Below are 26,018 nucleotides of genomic sequence, written 5' to 3' on the forward strand. Positions count from 1 at the left end.
CAAGGCGGAATGAATCTGAGTTCATGCACCGGGAAAGGACGCCCGAGCCACATTGTAGGCAAGAACAGAGGACAACTGGGAGTTCTGATCCTCTTATAGTATTAGTACAATGCTTGCTAGATAGACTTGATCATAGAACCGGTGAATCATCAGAGCGAAGACCATCCTCCCCTTCTGAGTACCTGAAGATGGTCACGTAAATGAAGAAATTTGGAACCGTTAGATATCCTGGAGGAACAGATCCCTTCGAAGCGTCAACATGGCTGAGGAATTTGGAGAAACACTTTCGGGCTATCCACTGCCCTGATAATTTCAAGAAGGATGTGGCAACATACTACTTGACCAAAGATGCTTCTGATTGGTGGGATAACGTGGAAGAATACTATATGGGAAGAGAGATCGACTGGGAATATTTTAAAACGAAATTTGAACGGAAATACTTCCCACCTGAAGCAAAAGACCGGCTGGAGATTCAATTCTTGGAGTTAACTCAAGGCAACCGAAAAGTGAGGGAGTATGAGGCAGAGTTTACAAAGCTAAGGAAATATTCTCATTATGGAGAAAGGAATGAAGGTGCGCTAATTCGAAGGTTTATAAGAGGATTGCGAGCGGATTTGGCTAGCCGACTGCAAGTAGTGAAGTTTCATATCCTTTATGAATTGGCAGAGATAGCAGTAAATGTTGAAAAAGGTATGGAAAAGGATCAAGCCATGATGAAGCATGCAGAGCCATCTCGCAGAACTGAAGGGCTAGGAGTACGAAGAATGAATAATAAAGGACAATTTAATCGAGGGAGAGGCCGAGGAAGAAGGAACGACAGACGGTTTACGAATGGCCCAGATGTGTGTTACACTTGTGTTGGTACATGACATTTTTCTAGCAATTGTCCTTATAGTCAGGGAAGAAAAGCCCCTGATTATATTACTTGCTTCTCGTGTGGTGAGAAAGGGCATTATGCCAACAGTTGTCCCCATAATAGACAAGTTACGCTTCCAACACCACCCACTAGACTAGCGATTGAACCAGCCCCGAAGCGCCAGGAAGTTGGAAAGCAAGTGAATGCTTTAGAGTTAGGAAAACCCGAACCACAACAGCCCCATCAGGGACCGATCACAGGTAAGTAGGGTTTTAACTCATTGCTTGTTTGTGTGAATTTGATGCATGAAATATAAAATGTGAAATAAATATTGTTTAGGAACATTGTGTGTTGGTGGAGTTTATGTGCATGTTCTCTTCGACTCGGGTGCCACACATAGCTTTGTGATACCCGAGGTAGTGTCGAGTTTTAAGGGAACCTTTACTAGAGTAAAGGTAGGTGTTTCAGTTAGAACCCCTGGGAACCATAACCTTCGTGCCGATAGTTGTGTACTTAGGATTCCAATCTATTTGGAATCAATGGTATATCCAGCAGACCTGCTAGTTGTTCCTTTAGGACAACACGAAGTGATTTTGGGCATGGACTGGCTGTCGAGATACTACACACAGTTGGATTGTGGCCGAGGAAGAATTACACTTGAAGAAAGCGGACAACCATTAACGACATATTATGGAATATGTCCAAGTGCTGGAGTGTCACTTGTATCTGCCTTAAGAGTTGAGAAATATTTGATCGAGGGCGAGGTATATCTTGTAACTCTAACTACCCTTGGAGGAGAATTGAATGAAGGGACAAAGTTGGAAGAGATAGCAGTAGTAAAAGAATACCAGGATGTATTCCAGCCATTGGAAGGATTGCCCCCACCACGAAGTGATCCTTTCACCATTACATTAGAGCCGGGAGAAGCCCCAATAGCTAAGGCACCTTATCGAATGGCTCCAGCTGAGCTTGCTGAATTAAAGAAGTGTGGGAACCGAAATTCACACTGTCGATTTACGTTTAAATAAGGAAACTAGGAAAACCCTAATTTCCCAGAGGACCCGAATATCTGTTAATTACCACACGTCAAGCAATCAGAACACGAGAATAACAACGATAAAAATAAGAAATCGAAAAGAGAGCAAAGTAGATCTTATTCCGAATCTGCGTATGAGCGTTACAACAAGGTATAAGCCTGGGCTCGAGAGCTGTCGGCGAGATTCCTAGTTCTAGCAACCCTAAGACGGCTAAACCTAATTGAGTCGCAGCTCGAAATAACAAAAACGGAAAATTGCCTAAATTGCTCTAAGTGCTAAGTTTGCTCTGAAAAAGTTCTCCCCCCCCTTGCTCCTCGCCTAGGACTCCTTATATACTAGCTCCAAGGTCGGTTTACGCTTTTACTCTTCAGCCCTTAAGCCGTCATAGCATAAAAATGGAGATATTCCATTTTTCCCGATCTTCACAATTATCTTCGAAACTTCCGTATTTATCCGCGGAAACTTGACATTTATCCTTCCTCGTGGGCCAAGCATGAACCATGCTGTGGTTCACGGGCTTTTGGTTAGGAAAAATCGTAGGATGGGCCTCGAGTCGTGTTTTAGGTCCCTTTGGGCCGTCTTCCGACTCGACACGTTTACTACGAGTTTTCCGCGGTTTCTAATCCGCGAAGTTTGATCGATGAATTAGAATAGCGGGAAACATGGACTGAGCTCGCTACGGTCTTCGGGAGATAGCATTCGAAGGTTTGACGAGAACGCAAGGACTAGTATCGTATCGATGTTCGGAAAGGTTCAATCGCTACACAGCGACCGAACTTTGGCTCGAGCCCGGTCGCTACGTAGCGACCGAGCTTTGGCTCGATTTCGGTCGCTACGTAGCGACCGAGCTTGGCTGAGCTCGGTCGCTACGTAGCGACCGAGCGGGACGATCGCTCGGTCGCTGCGTAGCGACTTGTTTAGAGCTTTTCGTCGGACATCTCGATTCTTTCTTCCGTAAAGCTTTTTCGTAAGAAAGAGTCTATTTCCGAAAAATACTCTTCGGAGAAATTCTTATTTTCTTCCTCGGACGTTTTGAATGTTAAATTTGTCGTAACCGTTTTTGACCCCAACAGTTAGCCCCCCAGCCCGTTAGAGTTGTGACTCTAGCGGGCGGATAGATGACTTTGACAAGGTTAAGTGTATCGGACGAAATTTACATTTAAAATTCCGCGGAAAAAGGTTGTCGAGACGACATTCCGAACCCATACTTCTATAAGTAGTGAGCTCTTGTCATTCATTTTCTTCACACCTTCCCTCCTTCAAAAACCTCTCTAGTTTCATAATTTTCCTTTCAACATGTCTTCCTCCCAAGGTGATAAGAAGGATTCCGACATCGAGATGGGTGAGGCCACTTCTCCGGCTCCGGTTCCAACTTCTCCGGCGGAAGTGCCGGCTTGTGTTGCCGGTCATCTTTCTTTCCGAGAGAAACTAGTTCGTCGCCAAGCCGAGAAAGGATTGGCTCAAACTGGCTCCGAGTTTCCGTCTTCTTCCGCGCAGGTCGTTGCCTCGTGTCATGGGACCGATGTCGCGGCTCTTCTCCCGCAAGCCCTACCTGCGGGATCTTCCACGACTCCGATCCTCGTCGAGGACAAAGAGAAAGCCGCTGACTCTATGCCTCCGCCTCCAGCCAGAAAAGAAATCGTTCTGGCATTGCGTGCTCCTAGCGCTGTCCTGGCTACTCAGCCTAAGAGTCGGAAGAGGAAGCTTGCCAAGAGCGGTGACGGGGAGACTTCGCAGCGAGGTGGGTCGAGCCTAGCATCGGGACTTCGCGGAAAGGTTTGTTTCTTGTTTGAATTCTCGATCGTCTTTCGTGCATTCTTTTTACGGACTTAGTCTTAAGAATTTTTACCGTTCGCAGTTCATATCGTTGATCGATGGGATGATCAGTGAATGTGGTTCTGAGACCAGTCGCCTTTCCGGGGAGTTGGTGGAGCTTCAGGGAAGATGGTCCGAAACCGAGGCTATGTTGACGGCTGTCGAGGACTCTCACTCTGCGAAAGTGTCGAAGCTCGAGGTTGCGATAGGAGAGCTTGAGAGGGACCTTGGGAAGACGGCGAGTTCCTTGCTCAAGGAAAAGAAGGCCAGGAAGGCCAAATCCTCGGAGGTGCGCCGATTCCAGCGTCAGATCGAGAGTGACGCGGGACTAGCGCGCCGTGGGATCCAAGAGGCTACGGATGCTCTTCGTGCGGAGTTTCAAGCTCGCTTGGCGAAGATTTCTGCTTCCCTGGGTTCCCTCGAGTGTATCCGGAGCAGGGATCTCGTTTTGGCGACGATTGAGGGCGGGATGGCCGTAGTTCGGTCGTTCCAAAGTGAGACTCCCCCGACCTTGGAGGCCGAAGAGGCCCGGCTGTCCGGCTGCAAGGGAGATATGGCGGCCGAGGATGGGGATTTCGGTCTCATCCTAGCCGACCTGAAATCCGCGTGCTTCCTTCCGACGTGTTCAGAAGACCCAGAGGGGAAAGACCCGATGGTCGGAGAGAACGGAAGCGACGCGGCTCCAGGCTCGGACGAGGCAGCGGGTGAAGAGGGGGCGTAAGTTATGAGGGTGACTTGGGTTAGATCTCTTGCGAGAGATTTTTTTTATGTTTTTATGTTTCGGCCTTGAATGGCCTTGTTTGTATTTCGGGACTGGCCGTGTGTGGCTTTGAATCCCTGCCGCTCTGCGGCTTTATGATATGATAATCGGATAACGCTTTTTATGAATTTGTGAATAGTGGGGAGGAAGGTGATGAGTTGTCGTCTCATATCCTTCTTCAATTGTGGAATGTTTTATTCGAGACCTGTTTCGAGAGTTCTTCCGCGAGATGTGAACTCTGCGGGGGTGCTGAAGGTATCAAACGTAAACATAGAGGCGTGTTTTAAGAATCTCCTATCTTTCGATATCATGCCTTTGAGATGTTAGAGACCAGGGCGCTGGGTTTAGGGCAAGACCTAGGTTTACTTTCGGTTTAAGGATTGTGCGGTGACTAACCGGTTATCGTTTTTCCTGTCGCGATTTCTTCCTGATTCGTATCGATGTAAAGTCCGCAAAAAGTTCTCGGCTTATACGACTTGTTTGATACGAATCGAGCATCTCTCCGGAGACCGGAAGTGCTAGACCAAAATTTTGGATTTCTTTTATAGCGATATTATCCTTGTGTCGGATGTAAGAGAGTCATCTCCGTGAGATGTCTATGTCTGTTTAGGACGTTTATGAGTTCGATGTGATCAGCATCGGACTTGGTGGCGTGTGCCGTTGTTTTGATTATTTTGCGCAAAATAAATGTGAATGTGTGCATGTATGTGTTTTCTTTTTTTTGGCGGAGATTTCGTTTGCTCGGAAGAAAACAACTTTGAGGCATTTTTTGCGATGTCTCGAGATGCTAAAGGTTGATTCTCCCAAGCGGCCGACTGATTTCCGAAGACCTCGTTGCGATTTTGCGGGTGAGGATGTTTTTATAAGTCGAAAACACCAAAAGTGTGGTAAGAAGTTTTTCGATTTTTTGGGAGTATACGAGTATACGTACCCACTCCCCCCCTTTTTTAATGAGGGGGGACAGCTGAATTTGCCTTTCGGCAAACTGCCTACGTACTCCTTGCGGAGATCAAGCCGTCTCGTAGTTCAGTGATTGCGAGTTGGTTTGTTTAGTGATAGTATTTTTTGAGATGCATCGCATTCCAGGTTCTAGGGATTTTTATGCCCTGCATGTTGGCTATTTCGTAAGAACCTGGTTGGACGACTTTTTCGATTTTATAGGGACCTTCCCAGTTTGCTCCGAGTTTTCCCGCGTTTCGTTCAGCGGTGTTTTGGAAGACTTTGCGAAGGACCAGATCTCCCTGATTGAACCTACGATTCCGTACGTTGGAATTATAGTATCTTGCAGCGGCGTGCTGGTAATTTTGAATTCGGATAAGCGCTCGATCCCGGCGTTCGTTAATGAGGTCGAGGTCGTCCAAGAGCATAGCATTGTTGAGTTCCTCTCGTTCAGATAAGAACCTTCTTCGAACACCGGGAAATTCTACTTCTGCGGGAATCATGCACTCCGTGCCGTATACCAGGGCGAAGGGAGTTTCTCCCGTTGCTCGCCTTGGGGTGGTACGGTGAGACCAGAGGACTCCCTCGAGTTCGTCGGCCCATCTACCTTTTTTGGCTTCCAAGCGTTTCTTCAGCCCGTCGGGAATGGTCTTGTTGATTGTTTCAGCCTGTCCGTTGCACTGCGGATATCTGGGAGTTGACTTGTTGAGTCGTATCTTCCACTTTTCGCAGAATGCCTCGAATCGGGTGGAAATGAATTGAGACCCGTTATCGGTCACGATTTCGTAAGGAACTCCATGCCTACAGATGATGTTTCTCCATACGAAATTCTCGACTTGGACGTCTTTTATTCTTGCGTACGAGTCCGCCTCTACCCATTTTGAGAAAAAATCGGTAAGGACTAGAAGGAAACGCTTTTGCTTTGAATTATGCAGAGGTCCGACAATATCCATGGCCCAGCGCATAAAGGGATAAGGCGATGTGATGGAGGAAAGAACTTCGGCCGGTTGTCGGATAGTTGGCGCATGCCTTTGGCATTTTTCGCATTTTCGTGCGAACTTCTCGCAATCTCCGATCATTGTTGGCCTATAGTATCCGTGGCGTTTGATTTTCACGGCTAGTGATCTTCCGCCGGAATGGTTGCCGCATGAGCCGGAATGTATTTCCTCCATTACTTTCCTCGCCTTTTCTCCTTCCAGGCACGTCAGGAGTGGCCCGGAGAATCTCCATTTGTAGATTTCGCCGTCCACTGTTACGTAGCGTGCGGCCTGTGTTCGGATCTTGCGAGCTGCCCATTTTTCGGCGGGCAGTTGCCCGTCGATAATGTAGTCTCGAATCGTCTGAAGCCATGGAGTATCACAGCCGTAATCAGATTGCTCCGATGGTGGTGGTATCGTAATTTCTTCTTCCTCGTCGTCCTGACCCTCTATGAGATTGACAACGACTGGTGGTCCGATACTCGGATGTTTGATGAATTCGACCGGGATTACCCTTTTGAGTCCTGGATCGGAACTTGATGCTAAGGCCGCGAGGGCGTCCGCGTGGACATTTTCGGAACGGGGGATCCGGGTAAGGGCGAAACAGTCGAAGTCTTGAGCTAGACCTTGGACCAGTTTGAGGTATGCATCCATCCGTTCGTCTCTGGCTTCATACTCTCCGCTGAATTGACTGGCCACTAACTGGGAGTCGCAGTAGGCGTGGAGGTTACGTATTTTTAAGCCGTGAGCCAAACGTAGACCTGCGATTAATGCTTCGTATTCGGCCTCGTTGTTTGAGGCATGGAATTCCAGCCTGAACGATTGTTCCAAGATCTCGCTTGTTGGAGATGTGAGACGGATCCCGATACCCGATCCTTGCTTGGATGAGGATCCGTCGACGTGGAGGAGCCAGGTGGAATTTGGTTCCTCATTGGTTATTGCTCCCGTTGGAAGTTCGACCAAGAAGTCTGCGAGGACTTGTGATTTTGCGCTCGTCCTTGGTCGGTATTCGATGTCATACTCGCTCAACTCGATCCTTGAGGGATTTGACGAGCATGTCGTCGATATAAACTTCCATCGTTTTTCCGAGTTGTTTGGAGAACATTCGGTTCACGAGTCGTTGGTAAGTTGCTCCAGCGTTTTTGAGGCCGAAGGGCATTACCTTATAGCAATAAGTTCCGCGATCGGTAATGAACGCAGTCTTCTCACGATCGTCGGGATTCATCCTAATTTGATTATAACCTGAGAAGGCATCCATGAAGGATAAGAGTTTGTTGCCCGCTGTTGCTTCTACCAATCGATCGATATGTGGTAGAGGGAACCTATCCTTTGGACATGCCTTGTTTAGGTCGGTAAAATCTACGCAAACTCGCCACTTCCCGTTTTTCTTTTTGACTACTACGGGGTTGGCGAGCCAGTCCGGGTATCTTACTTCCGTTATCGACCCAACTTTAAGCAGTTTTTCGACCTCATCGTTTACTGCGGCCGCACGTTCGGGTCCTAGCTTTCGTCTTTTCTGTTTGACGGGTTTGAATGTTGGGTCGATATTCAGCTCGTGACATGTTATGTTAATGTCGATTCCTGGCATATCTTCCGCAGCCCATGCGAAAGTATTAAGATTCTTTTTAAGGCTCGTGGAGATTGGCTCCAATCTCGACGCAGCGTTCTGGGAAGGCTTCGTCGAGACAGATCGTTACCACGGGTTCACATGTTGGCTCACGTTTTTCATCCAGAGCTGCGATGCTGCGAGACTGCCAGAAGAATTCCGCTGAATCCTGACTTTGCGTATCTTTGTTGGAGGTCTTTTTCTCCGCTTTTTTAGGAGTAACTTCGAGGAGCGGTCTCTTTCGTTTTAGTTCCGCGACGAAACAAACCTGTGAAACTCTTGGATTTCCCCAGATTACCTCGACTCCGTTAGGGGTCGGGAACTTGAGGCAAAGATGGTAGGTTGATGGGATTGCGCGCATGGTGTTTAGCCATGGCGTCCCCATGATAACGTTGTAAGATGCGGGGCGGTCAACGACTAGAAACTCTGTGATGTTCGTCACGGTTCCGGCTTTGACAGCGAGTCTAATCGATCCATAGGCCATAGTCGTTTCCCCCGAAAGTCCTAGCAGTGGGCTTAGGTATTTTGCGATTTCGGATTGACTGATCCCCATCTTTTCAAGAGTGTCTTTGAAGATGATATCGGCCGAGCTTCCGGTATCGATTAGTACTCTAGCGACGTCGATATCTCGAATCGTCAACTCGATAACAAGGAGATCGTTTCGAGGTTTGGCTCGATCGATCGTTTCTCCCCCCTTGAATGAGATGACGTTCGCGCACGTCGAATCTCGCATATCGTTCATGATCGTTGAGTGGCTTTTGCGGGTTAGATTGATCCGTAAGTCCCCCTCCTTCTAGCGCCAAACTGTGGGAACCGAAATTCACACTGTCGATTTCCGTTTAAATAAGGAAACTAGGAAAACCCTAATTTCCCAGAGGACCCGGATATCTGTTAATTACCACACGTCAAGCAATAAGAACACGAGAATAACAACGATAAAAATAAGAAATCGAAAAGAGAGCAAAGTAGATCTTATTCCGAATCTGCGTATGAGCGTTACAACAAGGTATAAGCCTGGGCTCGAGAGCTGTCGGCGAGATTCCTAGTTCTAGCAACCCTAAGACGGCTAAACCTAATTGAGTCGCAGATCGAAATAACAAAAACGGAAAATTGCCTAAATTGCTCTAAGTGATAAGTTTGCTCTGAAAAAGTTCTCCCCCCCTTGCTCCTCGCCTAGGACTCCTTATATACTAGCTCCAAGGTCGGTTTACGATTTTACTCTTCTGCCCTTAAGCCGTCATAGCATAAAAATGGAGATATTCCATTTTTCCCGATCTTCACAATTATCTTCGAAACTTCCGTATTTATCCGCGGAAACTTGACACTTATCCTTCCTCGTGGGCCAAGCATGAACCATGCTGTGGTTCACGGGCTTTTGGTTAGGAAAAATCGTAGGATGGGCCTCGAGTCGTGTTTTAGGTCCCTTTGGGCCGTCTTCCGACTCGACACGTTTACTACGAGTTTTCCGCGGTTTCTAATCCGCGAAGTTTGATCGATGAATTAGAATAGCGGGAAACATGGACTGAGCTCGCTACGGTCTTCGGGAGATAGCATTCGAAGGTTTGACGAGAACGCAAGGACTAGTATCGTATCGATGTTCGGAAAGGTTCAATCGCTACACAGCGACCGAACTTTGGTTCGAGCCCGGTCGCTACGTAGCGACCGAGCGAGACGAGTGCTCGGTCACTACTCGGTCGCTACGTAGCGACCGAGCGGGACGATCGCTCGGTCGCTACGTAGCGACCGAGCTTGGCTGAGCTCGGTCGCTATGTAGCGACCGAGCGGGACGATCGCTCGCGACCGAGCTTTGGCTCGAGCTCGGTCGCTACGTAGCGACCGATCGGGACGATCGCTCGGTCGCTACGTAGCGACCGAGCTTTGGCTCGAGCTTGGTCGATATGTAGCGACCGAGCTTGGCTGAGCTCGGTCGCTATGTAGCGACCGAGTGGGACGATCACTCGGTCGCTACGTAGCGACCGAGCTTTGGCTCGAGCTCGGTCGCTACGTAGCGACCGAGCGGGATGATCGCTCGGTCGCTACGTAGCGACCGAGCTTTGGCTCGAGCTCGGTCGCTACGTAGCGACCGAGCGGGACGATCGCTCGGTCGCTGCATAGCGACTTGTTTAGAGCTTTTCGTCGGACATCTCGATTCTTTCTTCCGTAAAGCTTTTTCGTAAGAAAGAGTCTATTTCCGAAAAATACTCTTCGGAGAAATTCTTATTTTCTTCCTCGGACGTTTTGAATGTTAAATTTGTCGTAACCGTTTTTGACCCCAACAAGAAGCAGTTGGAAGATTTGATAGAAAAAGGATTTATCAGACCGAGTTCTTCACCATGGTGAGCACCAGTCTTATTTGTAAAGAAGAAAGACGGTATCATGCGGGTATGCGTCGATTATAGAGAGATTAACAATGTTACAGTAAAGGACAAGTATCCCTTGCCAAGGATCGATGAATTGTTGGATCAGCTTCATGGGGCAAGCTAGTTCTCAAAGATAGATTTGGCATCGGGATATCATCAAATCCCAATATCAGAGTCTGATATCATGAAGACGGCTTTTAGGACCTGGTATGGCCACTATGAATTTGTGGTAATGCCTTTTGGTCTTACTAATGCGCCGGCTGCTTTAATGCGCTTGATGAATGATATATTTCGTGATTACTTGGATAAATTTGTAATCATCTTTATTGATGATATACTTATTTATTCCAAGAGTATAGTGGAACATGCAGAGCACCTCCAAAAGGTGTTAGAGCGATTAAGAAGCCATAAGTTGTTCACCAAGTTTAGTAAATGTAGTTTCTGGAAAAGGGAGATTGGATTCCTTGGTATCGAGTGTCAGAGAAGGGAGTTGCAGTAGATCCTGAAAAGGTTAAAGTAGTTAAGGACTGGCCACGCCTACCAGCGCTACCGAGGTTCGAAGCTTTCTAGGATTGGCTGGGTATTATCGAAAGTTTGTGAGGAACTTTTCCATCATCGCCAAACCCTGGACAAGGCTGACTGGGAAAGATATATCATTTGAATGGGATAAGAAAGAGGAAAAGACTTTTACACAATTAAAGGAACCTTTGACGACAGCACCTATTCTTGCATTACCTATTCCAGGAAGACCTTACATAGTATACACTGATGCTTCTCGAGTAGAATTGGGTTGTGTACTGATGCAGGATGAAAAGGTCATCGCCTATGGTTCAAGACAGTTAAGGAAGCACGAGGAGAATTACCCCACCCACGATCTAGAGATGGCCGCAGTGGTATTTGCTTTAAAAATATGGAGATCCTATCTTTATGCGAGACGATTCAAATCCTTACTGATCACAAGAGTATCAAGTATCTCTTTACTCAGTCAGATTTGAATTTGAGACAATGGAGGTGGATGGAGTTTATCACGGATTATGACTTACAAATCCAATATCACCCAGGAAAGGCGAATTTGGTAGCAGATGCACTGAGTCGGAGGAGAAGTGATACGGCTATTGAAAAGACTTAGAAGCCTTAAACGCAGAATTCAAGATGATTAGTCTTTCATCCATAGAAGGCGAGGGAAGCGAGCCTTTGGGATTACGAGTAGTGAATCAAGCAAACCTCCTGCAAAGAATTCGAGAAGAGCAGAAGGAAGATGTGAAGCTAAAGAAGATATAAAAGAACTTGAAAAATCAGGCGGAAGAAATGATAGTGGTTATCATTTGGCTGATGACAGAACCCTCCTACTGAACGGAAGGATAACCGTACCTGTAGGAAAGGAGTTACGAGAAGAGATCTTGAGAACCGCACACCACTCAATATTAAGTATTCATCTTGGAAGCACCAAGATGTACCAGGATATACGTCGATACTATCACTGGCCAGGAATCAAACAATCAATTGCTAAGTGGGTAGCTCAGTGCCAGACCTGCCAACAAATTAAAGCTGACCATCAAGTGTCGGGAGGATTATTGCAAAGCCTACCAATCCCAGAATGGAAGTGGGAGTCAGTGGCTATGGATTTTGTAACAGGACTGCCTCGAGCACCAGGAAGAGGGAATGATACTATATGGGTGGTGGTAGACCGACTAACTAAGACTGCTCATTTTCTACCCATTAGAATTGTTGACAAGGTAGAAGTACTGGCAGAAGTTTACTTAAAGGAGATAGTACGATTACACGGACTTTCTGCCAACATAGTATCTGATCGTGATCCAAGATTTATGGCTCAATTCTGGAGAGCTTTCCAGCAAGTATTGGGGACTGATCTTGTGACAACCTGCCCCGTGGGACTACCCGCCCATGGGCCCCAGGTTCACAGCGCTGCAGTGCACCGACCCCAACCCCTCTATTATGAGTTCTCTCTAACTCCATAATTAGGTTGTTGGTGAGCCTCGAACCCAGGACCTCACCCTTTAACAGCATTCCCACAGGACAAGCTGTCACCAATTGATCTGCAGTTCAATTGGTGACAGCTTTTCCTGTGGGAATGCTGTTAAAGGGTGAGGTCCTGGGTTCGAGGCTCACCAACAACCTAATTATGGAGTTAGAGAGAACTCATAATAGAGGGGTTGGGGTCGGTGCGCTGCAGCGCTGTGAACCTGGGGCCCATGGGCGGGTAGTCCCACGGGGCAGGTTGTCACAAAAAAAGTCGACTTTTTTGCCAAGGATGTGTGTTTTAGACTGGTCAGGTACATGGGAACAATACTTACCTTTGGTAGAGTTCTCTTATAACAACAGTTACCATGCAAGTATTGGAATGTCCCCATATGAGGCATTATATGGACGACCTTGCTGCACACCACTGTGTTGGGCTGAAGTTGGAGAAAGACATATGTTAGGACCAGATGTAGTAGATGAAACAACATAAAAGATAAAGATCGTCTGGGAGAATATGAAGAAAGCTCAAGACAGGCAGAAGAAGTATGCCGATCAGAATAGACGTGAAGTAATATTTCAAGTTGGTGATTGGGCATATTTGAAGGTGGCCGAACAGGAAGGGAGAGATAGATTCGCAAAATTGGGAAAGTTAGCCACTCGAGATATAGGACCATACCGAGTGATGCAACGGGTTGGAGAAATAGCCTATCAATTAGAGTTACCATCAGATATGGCACTTCACCCAGTTTTCCATGTCTCAATGTTAAGAAGGCATATACGAGATCCTACCGAAGTAGAGCCGCAACGAGTTGAAAACCTTCGTTCCAACCTCACTTACCCTGAAGGACCACTTCGAATCGGCGAAAGACGAATAAAAAAACTGAAGAATCGAGAGATTCCTCAAGTGCAAGTATTTTGGGGAAACCAGCGTCGAGTAATTGTGACATGGGAAGATGAAGAGAGGTTTAGAGCAACTCATCCTGAACTGTTTTTGGAAGATGATGAAGATCAGATGGGTGGAGCATCAAACCACAATAGAATTCGGGACGAATTCTATTAAGAGGGGGAGAATGTAATAACCCTCTTTAAAGAGTAAAACGCAGACAAGGAAAAATCTTGTAACAGCCGAGAAAATTACTCAAGTAAGTGAAAGTCGGATTGATCTTTTCCCGTGGATGTTTGTGGATCCCAAGGTACAAAAGAAAATTTTAGAAAGTCTTAGAATATTTTTCCATCTGAAGAAATAAATTCTTCAAGAAGTTTAGTGGATTGAAAATGCTCGCGGTTCGGCCTAGAACGTCCTAGTCGGACGAGAAAATTAATTGAAAATTTATTATAAGGCCTTAAGATAGAATGACCTTAGAGTTATTTTAGAAATGTTATGGTCTAAGAAATCTAGGTTTTGTCAAGGAGAAACATTTCTGCCAGCTCGGATCAGCTTATAACACGTTCGGGATTTAAATACGGCCCATTCGGGCCCATTTACGATGTGTTAAGCATATCCGGAAGCTTCTGGAGGATGCAGCTGCTTGTCTACCTCCTTAAGCAGCTAGACATGTGTTACTCCTTTACTGGAGAATCCTCCAAGCAGCTCTTGCTTATGTCCTATTGGTTGAATTGGTGGTTGGCCACAAAACTTGTTTTAATTGGACAGATTTGTGGCTGCACACCAATCTCTCTCCAATTGGTTGCATGGGGCAGCCAGGAAAGCTCCTGCTTGTAACCCACGACCTATACCTTCTCCTGAGCTCATTCTCCACCCCTATAAATAGCAGACACCCCCCTTAGTCATTTCTCATGCTTAGAACCCTAACCATAGCAGCTCGAAAAAGTCAAAACCCAAAGATTTCTAAAGCTCTAGAGTTTTTTGATAAAACTTTAAAGTGAAGCCGACCGCGAGATAGAAGCGTTTCCAGTCAAAAACTTTCATCTAAGTGTTGAGGTGAGTCTCGGTTATGGGTTATGATTGTTGTGTGTGCGACTAGCGCCTGCAAAACAAGAGTATTGGTTGATGCATTGCTAGGTTGCGCGTTTAGATATATAATGATATGATAATGATTGATGTTTGTGAAAGATATTGAGTTATATCGTCGGGCTTCGGCTCGAGGGGTATAATATGATTGTGATACACTGATGTTGTGTTGCATATACTTATGTCATTGCATTATATTGTTTGGGCCTCAGCTGAGATAATATAACATGTTTGATCATATCTTAACGGGGAAACCCGTAAATTCATGGACTTGATCCGTGAGAGTCCGACACTTGGGTGGAGTGTCGTGAGAGTCATTGGTGTCCACTCGAGACCCGTGCCTTGTCCAGGGCCTTACAAAAATTAGTTCTGGGCAGGACGCGAAGACACGTGTGATAGGGCTAGCTACCCTCGACCGTGTAGCTGCATGACGATGCGGCAAGTGTATTATCCGGGCCATCGGCTTTTTAGACTTTGTGTTTAGAGTCAATGGGCGCAAGAAGGGATGTGTTATGGACTTTGTATCGAGATAGGAACCAATGGCGAGAGGCAGTCCTCGATGATCGATAATGATCTAACCACTCGTGAAGAGTGGATGCTTGTTTACATGATTGCTTTATTTTTGCATTGCATATTTCTTAATATAATTGATCCTTGTTGCTTAATGTTTGATGCATAATGGGGGGATAAATAATTGTTAGGAAACCCGACTCACTGAGCAAAATAGTTGCTCATTAGACTCTTTGTTTTTTAGGTAACCCGTAGTAGTAGGTTCCATTTGGGATCGGAGGAGCACAAAGCTGTTGGTGTAGATTTGCTACCTTTTGCAAACATGTACGTTTTGTAATATGTAAGATATGGTTTTGAACATCGGCTCGAGCATGTATAAATTTTGATGTGGTTGAACTTAAGGTATATATGAATATAAAAAAGGGTTTGTGAAATGCTTGGATTCCATATGATACTAGTCCTAGTCCGGGACGAACTAACTAACGGTTTCAAACTCGGGTTGCAAAGCCTTAACTTGGAATCGCTAGGAACGCCGTTCTTGGACATATGATCTTAGGATTTCAGATCTGATATTGGAACCTCGGATCAAATGTTCGGGCACGTGGTAGTAGTATCTTCGATCTGGTTAGGGTTCTTTAGTTTGTCGTGAATGTTCTTGTTTGATTGGTGCATGGCAAACTAATTAACTTTTATTTATTCCGGATCGGGGGCGTTACAGGTGAGCTCACTATGGCTCATCAAGCTGAAGGAATGCAAGCAAACAAGGCTGCATACAGAGGCTCGGGAAGGAAGTATGAAAAGTATGAGGGAAGCTGTGAGCATTGCAAGAGGACCGGTCACAAAAAGAGTGAGTGTTGGATCCTACATCCTCGCCTACAAGAAGAGTGAGTGTTGAAGCAAAGGCTCATCTTTCTGCTGAAGCAAATGGTGCTGGTTCATCCGGAGCTAGCTCAGGCGCCAAGGTGGGTGAAAGTGAAGGTAGAGCCTTGGCATCTCATCAACTGATTGGAAAGGGTATGGATCAGTAGGTATTCAAGAGAGCTGACCTTGAAGCCTTCTTCAAAGCTCTTAAGGAGTATGGTAACACTCTCGGAAACACCCTTGGACACTCATATGCTGCTCATACATTGCCTAGTACTACTTAAAAGTTACTAGACATTTTTAAAAGCTCTTACACTACTGCTAGTAATCCTAGTAATACTGATAATTTACTAGACATGATTAAAAGCGCTTACACTGCTGCTAGTGAGCCGAGTATAACTAGTAAGATGTTAGGATTACTAGGAAACCTGATAAAACAAAATGAACCATCAAGGACTGAGATTACTAGAAACATGCATAAACCTTTGATCATTGATTCTGGTGCATCTCATCAAATGATTAGTGATAATAACCTGATTAAAGAATTTTTCATGCCTGAGTTTACTTCTAATCTTTTATCTGTCAAAAGATGCACCACTGATCTTCAATGCAATGTTATCTTTAGTCCTGATGATGTTAAGTTTCAGAATATTAAGAGCAGTAAGTTGATTGAGCAAGGAGCAACCAAAGGAGACCTTTATTTGCTTGAAGATCTTAGTCTCATCTCTAGTTCTTGCTTCCCATTTAGTTATGTTTCTTCCTTAAGTAAAGATGCATTGTGGCATGCTAGACTTGGACATCCACATGTTAGGGCTTTAAGCATTATGTTACCAGGTGTCACGTTTAAAAATAATGATTGTGAGGCATGTATTTTGGGCAAACATTGTAGAACTGTGTTTCAAAGATAATCCACTATTTATGAGAATTGATTTGATTTGATTCACTCTGATGTTTGGACTGCAACTTGTTTATCTAGGGATGATTATAAGTATTATGTCACATTCATTGATGAAAAATCCAAATACACTTGGTTAACACTCATTAAAACAAAAGATAGGGTTCTTTTATGCATTTAAAAATTTTCAAAGCTATGTTACTAACCATTATCATACCAAGATTAAGATTTTCAGGTTAGATAATGGTGGGGAATACATAGGCCACGCATTCAAAGATCACCTAGCTCAACATGAGATTCTACATCAGACTAGCTGTCCTTACACTCCACAACAGAATGGAGTTGCTGAAAGGAAGAACAGACACCTCATGGAAGTGGCCCGTTCAATGATGTTCCACAAGAGTGTCCCTAAGAGATTTTGGAGTGATGTTGTGATGACTGCTTGCTATCTGATCAACAGGATACCAACCAGAATCCTAGAGGATCAGTCTCCATTTGAGGTACTCAACAAGAGTCGACCAGTTCTGGATCACTTGAGGACATTTGGGTGTGTGTGCTATGTACTGGTGCCATGAGAGATGAGAAACAAACTTGAAGCAAAGAGCACCAAGGCTATGCTTATTGGATATTCCACATCTCAAAAGGGATACAAGTGCTTTGATCCCACTGCTAGAAGAGTCTTGGTGTCTAGGGATGTGAATTTCATGGAAGATAATGGGTATTATGTAGAGAAGAATTGGGAGGAGCTTGAAGAGCTTTCTCAACCATCAGATAGAGCTGCTAGTTTGAGAAACATACTAGAAGAACTCGGTATTGGCGTGTCCCATGATCAGAGCAGGCGTGAAGAGCTTACTCAAGTGGCCGCTGAAAAACCATCACACTTTGAAAATGAGGGGGAAGTTAATCTGAAGATGAAGGGTTAAAAGATCAAGGCACATAAGAAGCTGGAGGTCTAGAAGATCAAGGCTCAGATTCTCCTGTACAAAGTGGAGATGAATCAGTAAGAGAAGTTCAGAATGAAGGTCAGGAATGTAACGGCCCGATTCCTGGCCCATAAATTTTCCAAAGAATATGGGCTTCTCTACGGCTCAAATGGCAAAAACCTAGGGCTTCCTTCTCTTTTTCCTATAAAAGGAGTTGGAGCCCCCTCCTTTTGTCTCATCACAAACCTGAAGCGAAGCTCTGCAGAGAATTTCCGGAGACCCGAAACCCTAGCCGTCGAGCTCTCTCCCCTTCTCTCTTGCGCCGCCTCTCTCTCTCTCTTCTCTCTCTCCCGTGCGTCTCTCTCTCCTCGCCGTCACTCTCTCTCTCTCCTCACCGTTGCACGCTCTCTCTCTCTCTCTCTCTCCTCGCCGGCGCCGTGTAGTGGTGGTGGTGACCAGATCTCAATCTCCTCTCCCTTGTCTCTTGCTTCCAGATCCAGATCCAGATCTAAGCCAAGGTGGAGTGTCTCGAACCCAACCTTCTTTCATGATTCTGTATACTCCTATATGTTGGAGTTAGGTTTGATTAGACCCTGATTGGGAGTTAGGTTGATAGGACATGGTATTGCTAGGATGATAGATGAACGGATCATGATGCATAAGAACCCTCATACTGATAAATGGGACTTGATGAACTGAATTGAATTGTTGTGGTGATGTTTGATTGGTAGTTGATTCTTGTATGTTTGGATGTGTTGTCCCATCTGTTGTTGTGATTGAAGTTAGGATGCTAGAGAGAAATAAATGCTAGGACGATAGATGAGTAATGATTATAAAAGTTATTGAAGTAGAACTTGAATGCGATGTGTATTGTGTGTGACACCGATAACGGGTGGCGTCTAGTGATTGAGTCCCAAGTACAAGTATGAATGAAAAAGGAAAGTAAATGAGATTGGGAAGGGATAAGTGAAAATGATAAGGAAGTGAAAGGATAAGTAAAAGTATGAGAGAATGATGTTAAGGTTAAGCATGGGTGGGAAAGCATATAGAGAGTCTAAGGAAAGTATGTGGGGTAGTAGTCCACGCTAGGTATCCATAGGAGATGTGGTCAATCCACAAGAATATGGAAGCACCCATAGGAGATGTGGCCAATCCACAAGAATATGGGGTAGAAGCCTAGTTGGGGCTACCCACTGTTGAAAAGGACGAAAAGATGAAAAGGATGTGCATTGTAGGGTTTTTAGCTCATGGTCGGGTAACGGGAGTTAAAGGTGTCATAGGATCGAGTCGGACTGGTAAGATGAGTCGGTTAAGTCTATGGTTTGACGTGTGTGGCAATGAGTGAGATCATTGTATTGATTGATCACTAGGTTGTTAGAAATGAATGGAAGTGAATGTGGAAAATCATAGATGACGTTAAGAAATGATAAAATGCATTAACTGATTGTAGTGGCTAGTCAGTCCTAGTTCCCGCATAGAGTAGTATAGAGTGTCATGCGGGCAGGCTGGTCTAGAACCACTTCACTGAGTAACTTGTTGCTCACCCCTCCATTTCCATTTTTCCCTCTGCGCAGGACTGTAAGTAGAAGTATATGGATGTGGGTGTGACGGTATTTCAAAGAAGGTTATGCGCTCGTCTCTCGGGACCAGTAACGGGACACGTAGGGTTGTCTAAATGAGTAGACACGTGTCCATAACGCCCCTTCGATAACCCCGGTCGGACGCCGGGGGATCGGGCTGTTACAAGGAAGCTGAAGAAGAAATCCAGATACAAGAAGAAGCTGTTGAGGAACAAGTAGAAGTTCCTTTGAGACGAAGCACACGGGTAAGGAGGGATGCTTCCGAGTGGGCAAACACGAGAAACTAGGTAAACACGAGAGTGTACTACAATACCCAGGCTGTGGAGCATCCTTCCCAAGCTGTGTGCTCATTTGCTGAGTTTCCGGAAGAGCACTACTTCTTTATGGTAAGCTTAGATGACAGCTATGTGCCAAGAAGTTATGAAGAAGCAATGCTGATTCAAGAGTGGAGGGATTCAGTCAATGATGAAGCTAATGCCATGATTAGAAATGATACATGGTATGAGAGTGAGTTGCCTAAGGGAAAGAGAGCTGTGTCATGCAAGTGGATATTCACCATCAAGTATTTACCTAATGGGAAGATTGATAGGCGTAAGACAAGGCTGGTAGCAAGAGGTTTCACACAAACCTATGGAGAGGATTATATTGATACTTTTGCACCTGTTGCAAAGCTCCATACCATTAGGATTGTACTAGCATATGCAACCAACCTTGGGTGGGATCTCTGGCAAATGGATGTGAAGAATGCTTTCCTCCAAGAAGAGCTATAAGATGAAGTCTATATGCTACCACCTCCGGGTCTTGAAGGAATGGTGAAGCCAGGAAATGTTCTTAGACTGAAGAAAGCCATCTATGGATTGAAACAATCACCTAGAGCGTGGTACAATAAGCTAAGCACAACACTGAATGGTAGAGGCTTCAGGAAGTCTAAGCTTGATCACACCCTCTTTACCCTCAATACTCCCTCAGGCCGCATTGTTTTGCATGTGTATGTGGATGAAATCAGCATAACAGGCAGTGATAAGGAAGGAATCCGAGCCACCAAGGAGTTTCTGAAATCAGTATTTGATATAAAGTATTTAGGAGAGATGAAGTACTTTCTTGGGATTGAGCTGTGCAGATCCAAGGAAGGGTTATTTATCTCTCAAAGGAAGTATGCATTGGATCTCTTGAAGGATGCTGGTGCGTATGGAGAAAGAACAGGCAAGATGCCCATGGAGGATGGATACAAAGGTTCCACGTGAGGGGGAGATTGAAGACATCAAGCTGTTCCATGATCCAAAGCTGTATAGGAAGCTTGTGGGGAAGCTGATATACTTGACTATCACCAGGCCAGACATATGCTTTGCTGTGAACCAAGTGAGCCAAAAGCTCTAAGAGAGCATCCCTGGCACATGGTGGAGAGAGTTCTTATGTACCTGAATGGAACTCAAGGACTTGGTATATGGATGGGCTGCAATAAGAGCACTGAAGTAGTGGGTTATTGTGATTCTGATTGGACTGGAGATAGAGCAGATAGAACGTCTACAACAGGCTATTGCACTTTTATTGGTGGAAACATGGTTACTTGGAAGAGTAAGAAGCAAAAGGTTGTATCATCCTTTAGTGCTGAAGCTGAGTATAGAGTTATGCTAAAGCTTACCAACGAGTTGGTATGGATCAAAGGAATTCTTAGGCACTTGGAGATTGAGCAAGCAACACCAATGACTATGCATTGTGACAATCAGGCGGCTATTCACATTTCTACAAACTCAGTGTTTCATGAGAGGACAAAGCACATTGAAGTAGACTGCCACAAGGTGAGGTAGATGATAATCTTGGGAGTGATCTTGCCATGTTATACAAGAAGTGAAGATCAGTTGGCTGATGTGTTGATACCACTCAAATTACCCTAAGGAGTGTTACTCTCATCAAAAGAGGTTCAGATGTAGTACTTAGGGATCGAATCCACAAGGAGCTAGGGAACAATTAAATCTAGTGTTTATTAATTCTAAAGGTTGTAAATGTTTTAATGAAATAGCAATAGTAACAAGCGAGTAAATAATAAATGTAACTTAGGTTGGAAATGATATTAGATGCAGAGCCAATATTCAGGTGTTGGAGATTATAATTCCTACAGATGTCTAACTGTTGCATGCATGATATGTTAGAGCTCATTCGCTTAACTCAGTGATCAGCTGTCGCATGTACCACTGGTTAACAGACTAGATCTTGTGTCTCACCGGTTAGATGCAGACACAAGAGAGTGTCGATCGATAGTCTATTAAGACGTCGACCGATACACCTTTGCCAACATCGATCGATTGTCAGTTGAGGACATCGATCGACGGGTTCTAGCCAGGCCTATGCGCGAGTATGAAATGCCCTACTAAGTTTCTAAATTGGCGGTTAGCCCTCTCTAGCAATCCTAATATGATAGATAGATGTCAGGATGGGATAACAAGGGTGCTTGAATATGCAATCCTATGATCAAGTTCTAGTTAGCAAAGCTAAAACAAGCAATGAATACAAATCTATCATGAATATCACAACAAGGCAGATCTATAGTTTGGGGCTAATCCCACAAACCTATCTGAACCCTGGATCTAACAGTTGAACTACTCAGACATAGCAAAGCAATTCATATCAATAGAGAAATAAGAACTCATAGAATAGATGAAAAGAAATAGAAACAAGGAGTTCCAATCACAAGTGATCTTCTCTCCAAATGAAACTTGTAACAAAACTAGGTCTAGAAAGAAAAGCTCTCTCTGCAGTCAAAACACTTGCAGTATATATTCTACTAGGTTAGAAACTCGTCAGGGCATTTTGGTAATTTGGCTTGGCCTTGGTTTTTAAGTCTGCTGAATCCAAAATGTCGCGTCTGGTGTCTCGACATCGATCGATGGTACTTGTGTACATCGATCGATATTAATCTTCATCTGTCGAGGCATTTCCTGATATCGATCGTTAGCACTGATGCGCATCGATCGATTATTCTTCCTCTCGTCGACCTCTAAGTGGTCAGCTCGGGTGAAATGTCCTTTAAGCTCCAAAATGCTCCAAAGTCATAGCCTTACTCCGAAATGCACCTGAACCTGAAAACATATCTAGAAGAGTAGAAAACATAGATATATATATATATATATATAGTAAAATACTAATATACCATGGATAAAATTGGGTCAAATCCAAGGTATATCAACTCTCCCAGACTTACCGTTTTGCTTGTCCTCAAGCAAAACATACAGGCAGTCTCTCTGAAAGAGGTTTGAAAATATTTAAGGATTTAAGATTTTAAAACATAGAAATCTTTCCTCAACAATTTTGCAACCATATTTAAAAAAGTCATAATAACAAAAGCACACTATGCAATATCCTAGCTTAGCAACCATTTCTAACATAACACAACTCATCAATTCTCGTCTGACATACCCTCTACTGATTTCATTTATTAGCATAAACATAAAGTGAATGATTTACTTTGGGAGTATCGATCACAGGATGCAAGGATTTCAGACAGGTATCTGGAGCTGCAGGTAAAAGTTAGTTCCTAGTTTCTCTCTCTCTAAATTTCTCTCTTGAGTCAAAGTCTGGTTCTATTGCAGGATCAGTGACCAAGATTGGACAGGCTTCCATGAATCAAAACTTAATGGTGGTTGCCACCAAGTTCTGTTCACTTTTTTTTTACCTATATCCAAGAGTTCTTTGCGAAAGCGAGCCTTGAAGATTGCCGCCTCCAAGTCCAGTTTCGAACTCTTTTATTTGAGTCTTTATGAATCAAGCCTTAATGGTTTTAGCCACCAAGTCATGTTCAGACTCATCCTAATTAAACTATAGATCTTATTTATTTTTTTATTATTTTATTTTATTATTATTATTTTTTTTTAATACCCACTAACTAATCTAGGGTCGAAATCTAGAGAGAGAAAATGTGATAAATAATCTAAACCAGGCGTTACCTTCCAGACCTGTCTAAAGAATCCGATCCCATGTATACCAAGCCCCAAGCCTAGCGGTTATGTCAGGTTTAGTGTTGGAAATCAGCTTTGGTTACTTCATACGGTTCAAGGCAAGTGCGTAGTTGATAGGTTGATCCGCTTTAGCATCTTTAGTGCTATCTGCAATCAGTAAATCTAAAATGGTGCTAAAGATTAGTTAGATATTCATGTTTAAATCAATATAAGATTATAGTCCCTATTTTCAATAGCTAAGCATAATTTATTTGAAATTCCTTTTTACGTAAGAATAAAATAAATTATATCAGTAAATCTCCCCCCAGACTTAAATTACACTGTCCCAGTGTAACTCAGCCGGAGTTATGATAAAAATTTTATGATGTTCGAAATGTAACAAGTAGGGAAGATACATCTGACCGGATTAGATATCGATCGATGGGTAAGTGTTACATCGATCGTCGTGTGGTTGCCTATGTCGAACGATGTCGACGTCTCGTCGTCGGTCGATATTCAAGTCCTCCTACTTGGGTCTCCTAAATCTGAAAGAAATAAAACGAAAGAAATTAAATGCTAGCTAATAAAACCAAAGTAAAATACCTAATAGTGGGTTGCCTCCCACTCAGCGCTTGGTTATAGTCATTTAGCTTGACTGTGGTAGTGATTGGCTATTGGGTGGAGAAGCAGCTGCTTGTTGGAAAGCAAGCATCCACGTCATCTCTGCGCATTCTGGACCAAGATGCAATGAAACTTCTTGTGGCCTCATCATTTCTTGTCCATTTGTCATCCATCTTCTCAAGTACATTGGAGATGTTCTCTAGCCTTTCTTGAACGTTGTCAATGTTGACCTGGTGCCAGCCTATGTTGTCATAGGCGTATGCTGAAAGATCTGTCAGTTCCTTTTGCATTGACTCTACTGTCTTGTGTATCAGTTGCTCACTGATTGGTATAGACTTGGCGTCGATCGATGCGATTATGTGTTCGTTGGTCGATCTCAGTGAGCTACGAGTTGTCTGGTGTCGATCGATGCTGATATCTGGTGTTGAGCTACGAGTTGTCTCTGAATGGCTTTGACTTCTTTCTGTAGCCATTCTGCGTGGTTGTCTACTCCACTGATTTTGTTGTCGAATGGAAAGTAGATGTCATCGCAGCGTTTGTCAAGTCGTTCCTCCATGGTGTCTAGAGCAGTGTAGATCTTGGATGTGATCTTGTCAACTTCTGCTGCTGTGTAAGGAAGTAACTCCACAGGTTTCTTGCCATCGATCCAGGGTCCTCGTAGCCTGTCGATCGATGCTGATTTTGCCTGCAAAAAACTTTGATTAGTACTGTTCTCAATATCCTTTTGGGCATGAAGTAATTGACTAGAAAATTTGTTTAAATATGTCATGACTGGTGATATAAAGTAGTCATGCATATCCTCGTAAGTCCTCAGCCTCTCATTTATGGCTGAGACTTTGGCGTCGAGCGATGTGAAGGTGCACATGTCGATCGATGTGGCTGGTTGTTGGTCCTTCTTGCGAATTGTGTCCAGATCTTACTGTAGTAGCTCGATTTTGGTGCTTAGCCAGTCTACGTTGTTGCTGAGAGGGCAGTAAACGTCGTTTATCCTCGTGTCGATGTATGAGACTTCCCATTCATCCCTGTGTTGTGTTGAACATTGCGGTTCTGCAGGGATCTGAGCTGTAGGAAGACTGACGTCGATCGATGTTGCAAGTGGTGTGTCGATCGATGCTGATGTCGTAGCTTCCTTCTCAAGTTGCTGACGTAAACTCTCAATTTCTGTCCTCATTTCTGCCATACATCTGAAAAGCTCATTGTAGCCTCTATCCAAAGGCTGATGTGTGTCTTCTACCAATGTTTTGAGCTCATCTCCCAGTTTCTCCTGAGCTCCACAAATACCAAACACCATCTCATTGATTTCATCTTTGGTATAGAGTTCTGGTGCCAGTCTTGTGAGTGTGAAGGAAGTGGCATGTTCTGGAAGACAGATGTGGCTCTCTTCAAAAAGAGATGCTCTTTCCAGTATTTTCCTGATGTTGTCCTTTGTGACAGGTATCATCTCACCAGCTACGCCTCGTGCGTGTCCACGCTCATCTCTGTAGACTCCATACTCGTCCCTTTGCCCCCAAGTAAACTTTCTGGCTCCATACATGTCGAAAGCGCGGTTTCCACATTCACACCGTCTATCGATCGACGTCGGTTCATCCATATCGATCGACGTTGGTGTTACCCTGTCGATCGATTTCTCCGTTGTACCGTTGATTGATGCTTGCCCTTTTGGTAGGCGTGATAGATCTGGATTGATCTCTGTTGTGGTGACTCCTGCGTGGTTTTTAGGATCTGTTTGAATGACGTCTGGAGTGCCATGTTGCTGTGAGAACAGGTTGTCAGGTCCATTGGCTACTTGAAGAATGTCTGCTATGTCCTCTCTGGACACTTGTAAAATCCTTCCATCCATTGCACGTGCGTTGCCATCTGGGTCCCTGAAAATACCAAATTCATCAGGTGTTAGAAAACCGTAATCAATGTTTGCATAATCATACATTTTAGAAATAGAAAGATTAGGGTTTAGAGTAGTATCGATCGATGTAGATACAGTTACATCGATCGATGGCAGAGTAATTTCTGCAGAACTTGTGTTCTTGAGATGATTGCTCTTCATGGATTTTTCTGTTGATGTAGAAGGAAGAGTGTTCATCTTTTTTGATTATGTGTTTGCTCTGATGTGTGTAGGTGGTTTCAGAGGTGCAAAACTATTTGTATAGGTATCTGTAAACCTAGTTTTGGAGGGAATATTCTCCTGCTCCTGAATTTTCGCTGCGGCGCGAATATCGATCGATGTTCCTTTCTGGGTGTCGATCGATGTGAGCGGTTGTTTTGCTAGACGAGGGTGGGTATCGACCGATGTGGAGTGCACAGCATCGAACGATGTTGGAAACGTGTTGGTGAACTTATGTGTTTCAAGTTTTTCATCCTGCAAAGACATTTCTATTGCACGTTCTTTCCAGT

At 44.4% G+C, this 26,018-nt stretch overlaps 1 protein-coding gene and 1 long non-coding RNA gene across 3 annotated transcripts; both read left to right on the top strand.

Annotated features, from left to right (window-relative positions):
• The first annotated feature begins 200 nt into the window (after nucleotides 1-200).
• Nucleotides 201-1,687, top strand: LOC117127762. The gene is made up of 5 exons (XM_033278414.1): nucleotides 201-573; nucleotides 667-755; nucleotides 900-1,116; nucleotides 1,196-1,620; nucleotides 1,667-1,687. The coding sequence occupies exons 1-5, from the start codon at nucleotides 201-203 to the stop codon at nucleotides 1,685-1,687; spliced, it is 1,125 nt and encodes a 374-aa protein (XP_033134305.1).
• An 8,303-nt stretch (nucleotides 1,688-9,990) lies between these two features.
• Nucleotides 9,991-20,032, top strand: LOC117128163. 2 transcript variants are annotated; one of them, XR_004451361.1, is made up of 2 exons: nucleotides 9,991-17,602; nucleotides 19,242-20,032. It is a non-coding gene; the product is annotated as an uncharacterized LOC117128163 (long non-coding RNA). The 2 variants fall into 2 exon arrangements; XR_004451360.1 differs by having other exon boundaries at nucleotides 19,246-20,032.
• The last annotated feature ends 5,986 nt before the right edge of the window (nucleotides 20,033-26,018 follow it).

The sequence above is a fragment of the Brassica rapa genome, chromosome A09 (genome assembly GCF_000309985.2).
Source record: "Brassica rapa cultivar Chiifu-401-42 chromosome A09, CAAS_Brap_v3.01, whole genome shotgun sequence".
Lineage (NCBI taxonomy): Eukaryota > Viridiplantae > Streptophyta > Magnoliopsida > Brassicales > Brassicaceae > Brassica > Brassica rapa.

What these genes read in the sequence shown, in the direction of transcription:
- LOC117127762 (XM_033278414.1), top strand. Translation starts at nt 201, where the DNA reads ATGAAGAAATTTGGAACCGTTAGATATCCTGGAGGAACAGATCCCTTC. An exon ending in GCAGAACTGAAGGGCTAGGA is followed by an intron (nt 756 to 899) that starts GTACGAAGAATG and finishes CCTTATAGTCAG; the next exon opens with GGAAGAAAAGCCCCTGATTA. An exon ending in AATATTTGATCGAGGGCGAG is followed by an intron (nt 1,621 to 1,666) that starts GTATATCTTGTA and finishes AATTGAATGAAG; the next exon opens with GGACAAAGTTGGAAGAGATA.